We start from the raw sequence: 16,711 nt of genomic DNA, 5'->3' as shown, positions 1-16,711 counted from the left end.
TGTAAATGAGCATAATATGTCAACTTTAATTTATGTCTTTGTTTAAACTTTGTAAATAATCAATTATAATCAGGTGGTGGATTGGTTAGCACTGTCAGAACTTTCTTGCAGCAAGAAAGTTCTGACTCCACCAGCTGGCTGGCCGTAATCAAGAAGACAAATTTGCAGTGATCAGAGAAGTTTGAGACAAGTGTGTGGAGCGCCAGCCAGTTCCAAACTTTACACTGGATGAGCATCCGGTTGCTTTAGGGGATGTTGACCTTTCAAACAGTATATGTCAAGTATGCAGTCTAAATGTGGCATAAAGATATGTGCAACATGTGTTGCCAGGCCAAGTTATAGCTGGGAAACCTGGAGATGGTGTTCCTGAAAAGAATCAAGTGAAGTTTATGATTCTGGAGATCAATTGGAAGTCTGAATGGACATAAGATGAAAATTTCTTCATCTCCTGAAGTCTTAGTCACAAACTGCATCAGACACGTGCGTACTTTGGGGATAATTTCCTCCGTACACAAATAAAATATTCTTAGTTAAAACAGGTGTTACTTTGACTGCATAAAAAATTTAAATTGTATCAAAACAAATGTTCTTGGTAACTTTGACCCAAAGTGGTCTGTGATCAACAGTATGCTATATTTTATCCAATTATTCCTTATAGTCAAAATAATCCTGAAATTATGCTTTTTAGAACCCGAATTCAAGGCATATAAAGTCAGAATATTGAAGCGTACAGGCCATAAATTACAAACACATGTTCAAAAACTATAATGTCCATAACAACTTAAAGTTGATAAAAAGATCAACACAAGAAGTAGTGATAATATAGCTATTATTATAGTTTTTATTAAGAGTCTTAAAGGAACAGCCATTTTTGGGACTCATTGTTGTAAATGTTCCTGTCATAACACCATACTAAGTGTGAACCTAGGAAAGAAGATATGTTTCTTGGCCAAAGTTACAGTATTTTCTTTCTTTTGAATGGATAAGTGCACATACACTACACCTGCTTCAAACAAGCTCATAGTAACACGTGTTATTTACAATAGGATTAAAAAGAGCTTCATAAGTATGTAAATAAGATGTTTCTTCCAAAAATATTTTAATCAACTCCATCAGAGAATTTAAATATTAGGGAAAACTTGGTAATAAAGACATTTACAGACTTTAATTATTCCAGTGAGTGAAGCGGCCACACTAATTGATCTGGGTACACAAGTGGGAGGAGAAAGACCAACATCATAATGGGCTGAGCTTCACCTGCTGTGAAAAGCTGTATCCTTTTCACAGAAAGGAGAGCAGAGAGTGGATACTATGCTCTGAACTGATAAAAGATTGTGCTCCAGCATACATCTACAATGAAAGGGATCTGAGTATGAAGAAGGCACAGAAAAGGGAATGAGACTTTGAGCTACAGTCTGAGGCTGACCTGAGCATTCGTATTAACAGTCTAAATAACAGTTTGATTAAAATTTATAAGGCATTGTATCCAAGAATGGCAACTTGTTGGGGATTTACACTTTTTCTCTGCATGCTGCTGATTGCGTGTGGAGGCTTGAGCCTGGCTAGTGAAGAAGCAGAAACCCGAAATTCACAAAGAGACACTGGGACGGCCTCAAGCTCTAACACAACTGGAGAAGGTGGTCATGGAGTGGGGCCCATCACTACACTGCCTATTGTGACCTGGAAGTGGCATCACATCAGCACACAGTACCTGGTGGCCCTGTGGATCCTGGTTGCCTGGCTCTGCAAACTCAGTAAGTCTTGCAAAGCCAAATTGATGGAAGGCTCTTCTTCCGGCATTATAAACACCTCTGCACCCAAGAAATTATTTAGTTTTTAAATATGTATAAATGAATAAAAATAATTATGAAAAAAGAGTGAGTAAGTTCCCTTATATTCGAATAGGGCCAAATCATATGTCACAAGGGAGGATTCAGGGTCACCTGATCCAGGCCTAACAGTATGCTTAACAAAACGGAAAGTTTTAAGCCTAATCTTAAAAGCAGAGATGGTTTGCTACAGGATCTCCCTCCCATTCTATTTTTAAATACTCTAGGAACTACAAGTAAGCCCACTGTCTGAGAGCAGAGTGCTCTGATAGGGTGATATGGTACTACAAGGTCATTAAGATAAGATGGGGCCTGATTATTTAAGACCTTGTATGTGAGGAGCAGGATTTTGAATTCTGGATTTAACAGGAAGCCAATGAAGAGAAGCCAAAACAGGAGAAATATGCTCTCTCTTTCTAGTCCCTGTCAGTACTCTTGCTGCAGCATTTTGGATTAACTGAAGGCTTTTCAGGGAGTTTTTATGACTTCCTGATAATAATGAATTACAGTAGTCCAGCCTGGAAGTAATAAATGCATGAACTAGTTTTTCAGCGTTACTCTGAGACAGGATCTCTCTAATTTTGGATTGTTTAAATGGAACAAAGCAGTCCTACATATTTGTTTAATATGTGAATGAAAGGACAAATCCTGGTCAAAAATTACTCCAAGGTTGGAAGCCAAGCTTATGTCATCCAGAGTAAGCATCTGGTTAGATACCATATTTCTATGATTTTATGGCTGAGTACAATAACCTAATTTTTCTCTGAATTTAGAAGCACAAAATTGGAGGTCAACCAAGTCTTTATCTTTAAGAAATTTCTGCAGTTTAACTCATTGGTGTGTGTTATCTGGCTTCATGGATAGATAAAGTTGTGTGTCATCTGCATAGCAGTGACAATGTAAGGTATGCCTTTTAATGACATAAAGGATATAAAGCCTAAAGGAAGCATGTTGATCATATTCAAGATTGAAATATTAAATAATGGCAGGACTTCTTTGATCAGTCTTATAGGAATGGGGTCTAAAAGACACGTTGATGGTTTGGAGGAAGCAATAAGTTAACTCAGAAAGATCAATTTGAGAAAAAGACTCTAAATGAATATCAATGGTACAGAAAGTGGTTACATCTGTGAAATGATTATGAGTAATTTTTCTTTAATGGTTAAAATTTCACTTGTGAAGAAATTCATGAAGTCAGTACCAGTGCTGTCAGCGTTAATCTCGTTACGCTGTGCAACCCCACGCACGGGGCGATCTGCGCTAACTCGCTAATGGAGATTTGCGGCGTTAATGCAGTTATGGCGTTAACATCATTTTAATGAGATTAACGCTGACAGGACTAGCCAGTACCAGTTAACATTAAGTGAATGCTTAGTTCAACAAAGCTCTGACTGTTTGTTCGCCTGGAAACAAGGCTGAAGAGAAACCTAGGGTTTTTCTTAATTTCTTCAATCAGTGATGAACATGTTTGATGAAGATGTTCCAGCTTCACAAAGGGCTTTTTTTATAAAGTGGCAAACAATTTTTCCAGGCTGAATGATGATCTTCAAAATTAGTGATAGGCCATCTCCTCTCCAGCTTACGAGTAATCTGCATTAAGGTGCATGTTTGACAGTTAGCAAAATGTTATAACTTAACACTGTTGATCTAATGAGACATTTTTTAATAGGCCATCAGGTGGGACTGAATAAGGTGATATTATATTGCTTTGTAATTACTGACAGATTACAGCTGGTGTCATGACTTTTTGGAACTCACATTCTTCATCTCTTCAATTCTTTTTCCCCATGTCATTCCTCATTATTACACATGACTTAATTTCTGGACATCTATAGTTTTATTTCTTTGCATATGTGGATTGGATGGGTTGTTACCAAGATCTGGTGAGAATATCATTTCAATAGGACCTTTAGAAATATATTTGCTTAAAAGCTGGTGACTTATCTTACCTGCTATATATCTGTCCACAGTCCCTAATTATAAATAAATTATTGCACAGTTGCAAATGATCAACTGGAGTTTTATATTTATGGTTTACTTACAGTCCAGTGAAGGTCTGAATGTTTGCCAGCTCCGCCCTGACTACAAGCAGATTAATGTAAAATCAAAGGTTATTACTATTGATTCATGGTTCTTATCTTTTTTTAAATCTTGTTTTCCCCTCTCAGTCATTGAGTCCAACCACCATGTCACCAACGTCATACCCGAGAGCGCCCTGCTCATCTGCTTCGGTTTTGTTTTGGGTGGCATGATTTGGGGTGCAGACAAGGTGCAAACCTTCACACTGACCCCGACAGTCTTCTTCTACTTCCTGTTGCCTCAAGTCATTCTGGATGCAGGCTACCACATGCCAAACAAGCTCTTTTTCACCAACCTGGGTGCCATCTTGGTCTATGCTGTCATTGGGACCTGCTGGAATGCTGCCAGTTTGGGGCTGTCGCTGTGGGGATGTCACATGGGAGGACTCATGGGTAAGAGAGAATTTTTATTTTCTTTCATTTCAGCAAACCTGCGACCATGGCTCACACAGAGGAAGAGATGTCAAGGCTCAGCGGCCCGAGACGAGAGATGGACTCAAACGCAGATTCAACCTGAAACTCAAGAAAGTGATAAAAAAAAAGAACTTTATCTAACAATGGCGTGATGCACAAGGTGAACAGAGCTAAGGTTGTGAACTGAGCAGGTACTATGAACATGAACTGTGAGAGGACACTATGCTGGCTGGGTGCAGGATCTTGGAGGGGGAAGCAGAGGCAGGTCAAGGGCACTGTAATAGAAGGAGAGGAGAGTCAGATGGGTCCAAAAGCACAGAGGTTAGTTTGTCAAGTTAATTAGCTGTGATGCCTTACTTGTTCGCAGGAGGAGAAAAGCAGGAGGGGAAAGTTAGCGACCGAGGTCTGGGTGAGTCCAGGATTCCAAGCTGTAGCACAGGGAGGCAGGCAGGTGAGAGTGGCAGAAACTGAGAGGATTTTCCCAGCAGCAGCAGTATGTAGAAGACCAGCGTCCAGGTAAGCAAGGTTATGGTGAGGTTTGAAAAACGGCTTCCGTGAACTGACTAGGAGACAGGAGAACATGGCGAGCACAAACACTATGAATAGCAACGCTGACATGAGGCCACACACTAGCATGGGTTAGCCAACGTTTTGGCGAAGGTTGGTTGAGCACGCCGGTCTTAAATACTAATGCCTTGATTGCCATCAGGTTAGCCCCAGGAGGAGCCACGAGGGCTCCACCCAAAGGAGGAGGGCAGTGGAAATTTACTGTGACTCATCCAGACCATGACAAGTGATCCAATTTGGAATGTTGAGACTAAAAGCAATTTTTTGTGATAGTTGTATTATTGTTTAACATACTAAAGGATTATAATGACAATATAGGTGAAAGAAAGAGAAATGTAAAAATAAATTACACACCTTTAGTGTTATGATGCAGGACAGGGTAGTCTAAATGTCTCAAGTTTGTATATTCATTTCTGGTTCTTGCCTGAGAAGAGTGAATGTTGATCCAAGGCCCAAGCTGAAAACACAAAGACTGAGAGGTCACACAAGGATGTGTTAGCAGAGTGTGTAACTGTAAAGCTGATGATCTGGCAGAGAGTGTAGGTCAGAGTTGGTCTTAAATACTGTGCGCTGATTGGTGTCAATGAGCCAGCACGAGTGGAGTCAGCATCTTGGGAGAGAAGTGGAAAACTACTCCAGGAAGACCAAAACTCACTGGATCATGACACTTTTAATGCTCTAAGTGGGTACATGGGAGTCTATAGAGATTATTTTGCCTTTGGAACGAGCATCAAGTGGCCACTAGAGGAACTGCAGTTTATAGTACTTTAGCCTTGGCTTCATTTTTTTGCCCTGAAGTTTGTTCTGGAAACAAAGACACATCACACAAATGATATTTTTACATCCACGGTGATTTAGGGAAGCTGCCTGAGAAGAGTTTTCTTTAGTATTAAACCAATCGTTTAAAACATTCCTTTTACTCTTTGTTTGGATACATTAAACACCGACATCACTAACAGCTAATTTGACTTCCTTCTAACACTTTATCAAAATGCAGACAAGTGAAAGTAAGATTTAAGGGGATTTTTAGTTCATTACAGCTCCTGGCTTGTCTGAGACCTTATACCTTTGGCTGAATAATACTGAGTCTGACCCCTGCCAAACCAGTGCACTGGATGAGACTGGAAAGAGATTTGACATGGACTTGTCCTACTAATAAATGAGAATGTTTCACCAAATGACACAGCAATTCATTCCAGCATTTCAGTTTGCAGCAAAGTGCCAGATTGATCATAGTTACAGTACAATTGAGCAAAACTGAATGTATTTCCTGCCCTCTGTATCTGTACAGCTGACCTGGACATCAGTCTGCTGCAGTATCTTCTTTTCGGCAGTCTGATGGCTGCTGTGGACCCCGTGGCCGTCATCGCTGTGTTTGAGCAGGTCCACGTTAACGATGTCCTCTTTATCATAGTGTTTGGAGAGTCGCTGCTCAACGACGGTGTAACAGTGGTTTGTATGCTTCATTGCTGTGTTTAGCATAACTTAAGTAGCATAACAGTTTGTGAGTTTGCTGAGACATGCATATGAGCAATGTAGTAAAGAAAGTAAACACTTTGGCACTTTAGTGTAAGAGTTTTACAAATTGCACATGCATTTTCGAGCATAAACCGCCTTTTTAAAGTCATGGCACAGCATCTCAATCAATTCAATTCAGTTTTATTTATACAGCGCTAAATCACAACAGTTGCCTCAAGGCGCCTGATATTGTATGGTAAAGACGCCCAAATAATACCAAAAACAGAGAAAACCCCAACAATCATATGACCCCCTTGGAGTGAGGGGAGGAAGACAGGACAAAAGACATGCTGAAGAAGAGCGTAAGGGATGAATAATAACTAATGATTAAATGCAGAGAGGTGCATAGACACAGTATGATTGAGAAAGGTGATGGAAGAAGAAAAACTCAATGCATCATGGGAATAGGTCTACTGCAGGGTAACTAAGGGCGGATTCAGGTACACCTGATCCAGCCCCAACGATATGCTTTTGCCAAAAGAAGCAGCAGGAGTTTTGCCAGTTCCCTTGCAAAACTGAGACAACTCTTTATGTTCCCTGTTGCTCAGCACTGGTTTTCGTATTGGAACTCTGCCCTGAAGGCCATTTTTGCCCAGTGTCTAACTTATGATGGAGTCATGAACTCTGACCATGACTGAGACAAGTTAGGCCTGCAGTTCTTTGGATGGTGTTCTGGGGTCTTTTGTGACCTCTTGGATGAGTTGTTACTGAACTCTTGGAAAAAGAAAATGGAAAAATCAGAATCAGAATCAGAGAGACTTTATTTATCCCCAAGGGACAATTAAGATACAACAGAGCAGCATGATGTTAAAAATAAGGACAGGGCATAAACAGACAATAAGAATGAGATAAAAAATAAATACTTAAAATATACCGTATATACACAGTTTTAAAATTAAAGTGACTAAAGGTGAATAAACTGTCGGCAGTATTAAAAAAAGTATAGCGTAGTTTATGTTTACGTGTTTTGGAAGTGGTCTTATCAGCTGGAGTTAAAAAGCAGAGTGGCTTTAGGGACAAAGGTGGCTCTCATCCTCTCAGTCCTGCAGGAAGTGCAGTGGAGGCGCCGTCCAGAGGGGAGCCATTGAAATGCGGGACGAAGAATGTGAGAGGGGTCATTAATAATTTTGGCTGCCTGTCTAAGGGCCTGCTGGCTGAAAACCTGTGCAAGAGTTCTGACAGGCAGGCCAATGATTTTATAGCACACTGATGCAGTGTGCTGCAGTTTGTTCCTGTTCTGAACGCTGAGGGTGTGGAACCAGCAGGTAATGGAGAAGGTCATGATGCTTTCCAGGAAGGCATAGTAAAAAGTCACCATGATGGTTGTGCTGACTCCAAAGGAGTTGAGTTTCGTAAGGAGGTACAGCCATTGGTGGCACCTCCTGAGAATCTCCTCTGTGTTGGCAGGAGAATTTCAGGAGGTTGTCAAAGATGGTTCCCAAGTATTTTTACTCCTCAACTACCTCCACTGGCTTCCTATGGATGGTGGTGCTGACTGAAGCAGCCAGATCCCTCTGCCTACTGGAGAAGGTCACCACCATCTCTTTGGTTTTGCTCACGTTCAGTTCAAGTTTGGAGCTGTCACACCACTCTACAAACTCCTGCATGCTCAGCACCCTCACCTAAATCAAAAGGCGTTGCCATGGTGAAAATGTGATGGAAGTTTATCTCCTGTTGAATGCTACAAGCTAGAATGGACAAGTCTGGACAACATTTTTTTACAAAATGACCAGTCATTAATTCTTCTTCCACATCTCTTAGGTGCTCTTCAATGTTTTTGATGGATTTGTGTCACTGGGAGGATCCCAAATTGATGCTGCAGAAATTGTTAAAGGAATAGGTAAGACATGACATTTATTAAGCTGTCAACAGAGAATTTATCAGTGCATGCAGCTGATTGCACGTTTCCACAACCTTATGAGCTAGGGTTCAGTGAAGAAGTCACTTGCATGAGTGAAGAAACATTTCTCCCACTGAAAACGATACGTCCAGATGAACAGAATTTGCTTTTTGGGACTCTCTCTCCACAGTTTCCTTCTTTGTGGTTGCATTTGGTGGTTCCCTTGTGGGCATAGCATTCGGCATACTAATTTCACTTCTGACCAGATTCACAAAAAACATCCAGATCATCGAGCCAGGCTTCATCTTTGTCATGGGATACCTTTCCTACCTGACTGCTGAGATGCTTTCTCTGTCTGCTATCCTTTCGTGAGTATTTCACAATTGAAATATCATTTGTTTTATTATGTCTGTATCCATTTTCTATATGTAAAAATGTAGTAAACATATTTAGATGCACAAAGTTTACTTTTGTGTTTCCTTCTGTAGGACTGTCTTCTGCGGTGTGTTATGTCAGAAGTACGTCAGAGCAAACATGCATGAGCATTCAGTCCAAACTGTCAAATATGCCATGAAGGTTTTCGCCAATGGATCAGAAACCATCATCTTTGTTTTCCTCGGTATCTCGGCCATCGATAAGATTATCTGGGTTTGGAACACGGGCTTCATCCTCCTCACAGTCTTCTTCGTCTTTGTGTATAGATTCATTGGTGAGATTTGGTCCTTTTGCTATCACACACACACATTGTGGTTTAAAAAGTTTGTGTGTTATGCAAAGACATTTTCTGCTGCTGCTGCTCCCAAGATGCACTGACACTAATTTGTAAGGATGCATGATTTCCCTAAAATACATCAAAAAGGCACGACGATGTAAAGTCTTTAAATAACTTTGTGTGTTTGTGTTTGTACTGCAGGTGTGTTTTTCCTCACCTGGATCCTCAACAGGTACAGGCTGGTCCCGCTGGAATTCATAGATCAGGTGATTATGAGCTACGGTGGCCTACGAGGAGCTGTTGCGTATGGCCTGGCTGTGATGCTGGATGAAAACAAGATAAAAGAGAAAAACCTGATGGTCTGCACTACACTCATTGTGGTGTACTGCACTGTCATCTGGCAGGTAGTGAAATTTTGGCTTTTGTTAATCAGCTAATGTGTACATAAGTTTCTATCTTTTTACACAGTCTGCATTAGAGTTAAAGGTTTGCACATTACTGCTTCACACTGCTGCAGGGAATAACGATGAAACCTCTGGTCACGTGGCTGAAAGTAAAGAGAGCTGAAGTGAATGAGCTCACACTCCTAGAAAAAATGACAAACAAGGTAAATCTCAAAAAAACATCTCATGTTTCACCTACACAACCATTTTCTGTCCAGTTATTAGAGTCCTTCTCCTTTCTTTAGATGTTTAATCACACTCTGGTTGCCATAGAAGACATATCAGGACAAATAGGACACAACTACTTGAGGAGCAAGTATGTAAAGACTTGATACATACATTCAAAATCACTTTTCATTTCATTTTACAGTGATCTGTTTTCTTTTTGCTAAGGTGGAAGTCTTTTGAGGAGAAGTGGATATCGTGGATTTTGATGAAGCCATCTGCAAGGAAGAAACAAGATGAAGTTTTTAATGTCTTCCATCAGCTGAACCTCAAGGATGCCATGGAATACGTGGCTGAAGTGAGCATCATTTGTACATTTTTAAGTATATTTTGCTGAAATGCTCATTAAAGAAAACCAATAAGATTGCCACATGTAAAGAAAGCTCTGTCTTCTTCTTCTGCTGCAGGGCGAGCGTAGAGGCTCACTGGAATTTATCCGTAAAGAAAGCGTCGCTATTGATTTCAGGAAAAAGTTTGAAAGTGAATACTCAGAGGACATGCCTGACATGAGGGCGAACATGTCAAATGGTCACCGTGCAACGTCCACTACGAGGTGAACAATCTGGATTTTTCTGATAATAAGAGGAGAGCTAAAAGCAGACTTACAAGCCAGTATATAATTGGGTGGTGATGATTCAGAGGCCACAAAAAATTCTTTTAATTTGAAGAAAAATCTATATAGACATAAGATACTAGGTGCTCTGCAACTATTCAGTGCCTGAAAACAGCTCATTTCACAACCATATTTTAAAATATAAACCAGAGGGAACATAGCCCTTTTAATATTCTAGTATTACTTTAAATCACTGACATGATTGGCCTCCTCTGTATTAGAGAGCATATTCCATCAGTGAGCGTGGAAATGCACGAGCACACCATGAAGGCTATGACGGAAGCTGAGGCAGTTAACGCTCACCACCTTCTGGATCAGCATCTCTACAAGAGCAGGAAACAGGTAATGAGCACATTCAGTCATTACATGAAGGGCTTACTAAAGCAGCTTATTGCTGGACTTTCATTTAGTTAAAATAGATCACCAAACAGGAATCATACTTCTCATTTGTTCTTATTAACCATAAAGTGACCAGGGTTTTTACCATTATACTTTGAATGAAAACAAATTATAATGAAGTCATCATAGTTCAGGCGTTTCTTTTGTTTTTGTCTTTTTATTCTTTTGTTATTTCCCTGCATCTATTTAAGAAAACATTTTGAACATGTTGATTGCAGATGTGTAATATTTAAATGATTTCTTCTGTCATTTTACGCAAAATCAAAGAAAAATCGAAACAAAAAATGCATATATAACACTTTTGTTCTGTCCTGCTCATGCCAGTAAGTCAGTTCCTGCGAAAAGATATGAAAAGTTATCCAACTGGTCTCTTTAAAGGTGAAACTAATAAAACTAATAGAAAAAATACATGTCTGTCAGGACCACTGTAGCTTAAAAAGAAAGATATTTCCAGGGATCAGCATCAACAGATGCAAATGATCAAGTCAGGCACAGCAAAGTTATAGATGCAACTGTGAGCAGTTTCATGCACCTCAAAGCTGCCTGAGATTTATATTTGTAGAATTTGTATATTTGTAGATCAGCACTGAGATCAGCTGAATATCCTGGACTGAGCTTGACTTCATGGTCTTCATGTTTTGTTTTATGAATGAGTAACAGACTGGCTTCTCATCCTCTTGTTTATAGCATCGTCACGGGTTCAGTCGCAGCGATTTCATAATCAACAAAGATGAGAAAGAAGTCCAGGAGATCTTCAAGAGAACCATGAAGAACCGAATGGAGTCTGCAAAGATGGGTGGTTCACCAAAGACAATCGTCAAGCACACAAAGAAGGAACACCAGCGGAAGGTAAAGAGAAAGAGAGGGAATGAGTTTACCACAAAGAGCAAAGAGCTGATTATATCTTTGTGAGGTTCAGTGAAGAAGAAAAGTATGTTTTGCAAATACGGCCCTTACTGATTCTTTATTTTCAGTTCTGTTTTCTGTTGTAGAAAATAGTACATAATTCCCTATTGAGCCTTTTTTTAAACTTCCTTGAAATAATATTCATAAACTCTCCTCCATGTGTGAAAGTGGACAAAAATATTGGATTTTGCTTCTTGAAGTCAAAACTGAAGTCTTTTTCTTTTTTTTTCTTTTCTTTTCTTTTCCTTTTTTTTTTTTTTTACATTTTTCTTTTGTCTGTTTGGTGCAGTTTCAATTCCAAAAAAGTTAGGAAGTTGTTTAAAATATATTATTATATTATCATATATATAATTAATACAAAAATCCAACGATTTGTACATCTCACAAACCAATATTTGATTCAGAATAGAGAAAACAGAAACATAAAAAATATTGAATGCTTAAACTGAGAAATTAAACTGAGAAGATGTACATTTTTAAGAAAGATATTTATTTTGAATTTGATGGCAGCAATACATCTCAAAAGAGTTGGGACATCTCCATGTTTACCACTGTGTACCAGCACACAGAACAGCCCATAAACTTCCCGGCATTCCCTGAAAAATATGTCGTCTGGTCAGTCCAAAACTCAGGACCATGACACTTTGGTCCACAGAAGACAGATGTTTCAGGATCATGTTCACAAATGGCTTCTTCTTTGAAGGACAGAGCTCTGACCTGCATTTGTTGATTAACTTGATTAAGTGTTAATGAGTCCATGCAGTGATTTCCATGGCAGAATTGTGCCTCTCTTTAATGCAGATCCTTTACATTTCTTGTTGATATTATGTACTATAGATGCTGAGATATTCAGCGTCTTCACAATTTTACATTAAGGAACATTATTGTGAAGTTATCCCACAATTTGTAGATGCAGACTTTTGCAGATTTGTGCCCATCTTTGCTTCTGAGACACTGAGACTTATTTAAGGTGCTCGTCTTCCTTTTTTCCCCCAGTCATTACTGACCTGATGCCACTTAACCTAAAAAGCTGCAAAATGTTCCTCCAGGCTTTTCTTATTGTTGTCACTTAGTTTTCCAGCTTTTAGTTGTCCTGCTCCAAGTCTTTTTGTGTTGCTGTCATCCAATTCAACATGAGCTAATATTGTTCTTAAAATGGCAAATTACTTATGATTTATTGTAAATAAAATCAAGGTGTTGCTTGCAAATCATTACTATCTGTTTTTTAAAACTGGGATTATACCATTTTAGGAGACATAATTTGATATTTCAATGCTTTTGTTTTTTATAATGTTATGCAAGGCCGAATGATTTCATCCATTCTCTTCCTCTTATCCTTGTCAGGGTAACGGGGGGCATGGAGCCTATCCCAGCTACTATAGGACTGGACAGGTCGCCAGTCTGTCGCAGAGCTAACACGCAGAGACAGACAACTATCCCCACTCATATTCACACCTATGGGCAAAATAGAGTTAACCTAAACCCACTAACTGTATGTCTTGAGAGGACCTTCTCACTGGGAGGCAGCAGTGCTAATCAACGTCCTACCATAACAGTGCTAATCTCTGCTTCATACTGCTGCAGAGAATAATATTAAAATATTAATATTAATATTTAAAGTATTGTGTGATAAATGTATCATATTGGTTTATTACCAGAGCTCATATAGAACTTTAAGACCGATACCTACACAGATATTTTTAAAAAGTTAAATATTCCTTTATACCACGTTTTTCCTTTTCAGATACATGAAACACTAGTAGACATGATACATTTGTGATGTCTAATTATTTCCTCAGTTCAGCTGGTTGTTGTTTGTGGTGTTGCAAACATGCTTGTTGCCATCAGGAAAGTTGCAGAGTGCCCTCTGCTAGACAAACTATGTAACATCAATGCTCGTAACATGGTTAAGGGCGTTGGTCTTGTCTCTTTTTTACTTCACCTTCCATTTTTTTGAAACATAGCGTGTGATCAAATGACTCTTCTTCCTGTTACAGATGCCAAAAGGAAAGTCAATAAGCCAGACTAAACTCTGCTATTCTGGTGATGAAGGTTTGTATGTCTGCTTTTGTTGTTGTAGTTGTTGTTGTTGTTGTGTTATAGATTTAAAATCTTAGTCATTTTCATTTTTAGATTTTGGGTTCTCAGAGGGAGATAGCGCCTCTGGCTATGACTTGCCATACCCTTCTTTCCCCATGAGAGATTCCAAACCAGGAGGTAAAATAATCCACTTTCTACATCCTGTATGAAAATGAGAGAAAACATATTTTTCAGAAATAATTAAAAGAGCAGAAAATGCTTTTACTATAAACACAAACATTACAACATATAACAGAGAGAACTAAATAGACAGTACATATGCAATACATTCAAAAAAGGTGCAGTACATGTGTGAAAACAACGCTTTATCATAGGATTATTATAGAATTGCCTAATTCTGTTCTCGCTCTGCAAGCGAACACTTATAAAACATTTTGGCAGCACTGAGTCGTGTTTAGTTTGATTTATGTACACAGACAAGAAGGACCAAGCACAATGAAAATCTGCAAACATAAAGAGTTATATAGACTTAGCATCTAGAGAACAGAGGTAATCTAATAAAATATGAAGTACTGCTCAGGTGCATTAATAAAAAGGAGCAGCCAATAATAGTGTCACTTGTATAAAAAAATAATGCAGAGAACAGCAATGTCTCCAATATTGAACCCTGAGGTACTAATTCAGTTTTTTTCTTTCATCAAGGAGGAATTGAGAACTCAGCCTTTGTGTCAGATTTGTACTCCACGGATTCGTTGCAGACCCCTCCTTGGCTGGCAGAGGGTGAGCTTGACAGCAGCATGGTGGCTCCATCACTGCGAGCCCAGGCAAGCCCGCCCACATCACCGATCGAAATGCGCCACCTGGGGCTTCTTCGTATCAGCACTCGCTCTACTGACACAAAGCAAATGAACAATGATCAATTGCCACTGCCACCAACACCTCCTCCTCCTCCACCTCCCAGTAGCCACATGTAACTGGATCCCAATCCCAGCACCCTGTTCTGTCTCACTTGAACCTGACAAAGACATAAAACAAACCTCAGACTTCTACTCTCATATTGACCAGGAAATGTTTTCTTTTCCGTGACTGTGTTTAGCTACTGTGTTTCTACACAGAACATATACAGTTTCATAACCTCTGTGCTCTTCAAACAACCCCTGCTGTTTTTAGGTTCAGCCTTCACTTGACAAAGAAAAACTGCACTGAAACAAATCCTTTATGTTCAACATAAAAGATATGTTGAACGCCCTCATATAATCTGTGGTTTGTAGTAAATCTGCTATTGAAAACCATTATTTTGGCATCAATATTTTAATATGATGCCAAAACTTTTCAAATGATGTGGATTTTCTGTATATATCAGTAATAACAACAGGGTTTAAATAGAGTGATTTAAAATAGTTTGTGAATCTATAATCCATAGATTCGTATTGCACAATACAACAAAAACATTCACCACCGGGGGGCACTATTTTCCCAGTCAATGTGAGACACTATTACTAGCATAATAAAATCCTGCATAGGTCAATGATGCACATGGATGTTCACACCTGCGTACCTGTTTATGGATGATGAAATCTTCCATTCATCACGCAGGATCTTTGTACGCCTTTGAGTAGGCGTAAGGATGGTTCCACAGTATGTGGCATCAACTTTCAGACATGGGTGGATCTACAGGGGGGCATAGGGGTGGCATGTGCCACCCTAAAATAATCTCTTGCCATCCCTAGTGCTGCCCTAGTTTTGCATGTGATGGTGTTGTTTATAAAAAAAATAAGCTAGCATTAACACTCTGAGCACAGCTGCAATGAAATTGAATATAATTTCTAAAATTGAATTTATTGCATAGTGTTACTGCCAACCCCCACCCCACACACACAGTTCACCATTAAACAAATGGTTCAGCCCATAGTGGGGCCCAGGTTTAATTCTTGTTGTCAGTAGCAATCAACCTATGATTGTGCCAGAGCACATTTTGGATGAACACCATGGACATTTCAGATTTCATCACAGGTGGTTGATTGTTACACTCTGGAATTGGAATGAAGGTGACTGTTATTAACCCTCTGGGATTATTGGTTGTTTTTGGGGTTTTTTTTATTCGGTTGTTAAGTAAGAGGGGAAAGTTTGGGGAGTGGCTGTCTGTTTAGTTCTGCGTCTTGTTTGGTCCCCGTGTCTGAGTTTCCTGTTTTATTGTGAAGGTCTCTGTCTGATGTGAGTGTGTTCAGTTTACGTTTCCCCTGTCCCGTCAGCTCTGATTTCTCCCAGCTGTGTTGCCCTCCTGTCTCTCATCCCCTGATTACTGGTGTGTGTATTTAAACCCTGTGTGTTCGCCTGCCTGTTGCCGGTTCGTCTGTGTTATTCCGTGTCAGTCTGTGTTACGCTGTGTTCCACGGTGTCCTACGGTGTCCTGTTCCTCGTCTGCGTCTCTCTGCCTCTCACCTCATTCGTATGTTCTCAGGTTTGTCTAGTGATGGGTAGATGAGGCCTCGTGAAGCGTTTCAGCACATTCCCCCAGCCTCTTTATTACTGTTGAATCATGACCACTGACCTTAACTGAGGCAGGTGAGGCCTGGAGTTCTTTAGATGCTATTGTGGATTCTTTTGTGAAAAGAGATGAGTGAAAAAAAAGCTCTATATATCATACATATGATACATACTAAGTCAGCTGATCAAGCCCTAACTTTAAGCTGTATCAAAAAAAAAAAGTTTGAAGCCTACCCTTAAAAGTAAAGAAGGTGCCTGTCTCCCAAACCCAAACTGGGAGCTGGTTCCAGGGAAAAGGAGCCTGAACGCTGAAGGCTCTGCCTCCCATTCTACTTTAGAAACAACAACAGACGTCTGTGTCCAGAAGGGTCAGTAAGCAGGGCTCCAACACCTTCAATGAGCCATAGTTTATGCAGTGAGACACATGATAAATATGCTGTATGTGTCGTTATTGTCTGTGCCATGTGGACGTCATCTTGTCAGTATTTATCTGTTGGCTTCTCTGTTATTTGACATAAGAGAAAAGAAATAGCCCATTTGTACACAACGAGACTTATTCTGATTCTAAAGGACTTTTAGAAAGTCCTGAAAACTATTAAAAAGTGTTTTCCAGTCCGAAAATGTCTCCTGTTGCAACAAC

General features: G+C 39.6%; 1 protein-coding gene across 1 annotated transcript; it reads left to right on the top strand.

Annotated features, from left to right (window-relative positions):
- Positions 1 to 1,403: 1,403 nt before the first annotated feature.
- Positions 1,404 to 16,678, top strand: LOC100692172 (sodium/hydrogen exchanger 3). Its single transcript, XM_003447197.5, has 16 exons — positions 1,404 to 1,754; positions 3,998 to 4,300; positions 6,180 to 6,340; positions 8,168 to 8,246; positions 8,437 to 8,614; positions 8,735 to 8,955; positions 9,160 to 9,362; positions 9,476 to 9,565; positions 9,647 to 9,717; positions 9,795 to 9,924; positions 10,034 to 10,179; positions 10,461 to 10,581; positions 11,326 to 11,487; positions 13,542 to 13,596; positions 13,678 to 13,761; positions 14,287 to 16,678. The coding sequence occupies exons 1-16, from the start codon at positions 1,493 to 1,495 to the stop codon at positions 14,556 to 14,558; spliced, it is 2,538 nt and encodes an 845-aa protein (XP_003447245.2). The 5' UTR covers positions 1,404 to 1,492; the 3' UTR covers positions 14,559 to 16,678.
- Positions 16,679 to 16,711: the final 33 nt, after the last annotated feature.

Source organism: Oreochromis niloticus, linkage group LG22, assembly GCF_001858045.2.
Source record: "Oreochromis niloticus isolate F11D_XX linkage group LG22, O_niloticus_UMD_NMBU, whole genome shotgun sequence".
In the NCBI taxonomy this organism is placed as follows: Eukaryota; Metazoa; Chordata; class Actinopteri; order Cichliformes; family Cichlidae; genus Oreochromis; species Oreochromis niloticus.
The sequence above is the reverse complement of the archived record's forward strand: the minus strand, read 5'-3'. Positions and strand labels throughout refer to the sequence as shown.

Coding starts and splice junctions, on each gene's coding strand:
- LOC100692172 (XM_003447197.5), top strand. CDS start 1,493: ATGGCAACTTGTTGGGGATTTACACTTTTTCTCTGCATGCTGCTGATT. Junction 1,755..3,997: donor TGCCTGGCTCTGCAAACTCA/GTAAGTCTTGCA, acceptor TTCCCCTCTCAG/TCATTGAGTCCAACCACCAT. Junction 11,488..13,541: donor AGAAGGAACACCAGCGGAAG/GTAAAGAGAAAG, acceptor TTCCTGTTACAG/ATGCCAAAAGGAAAGTCAAT.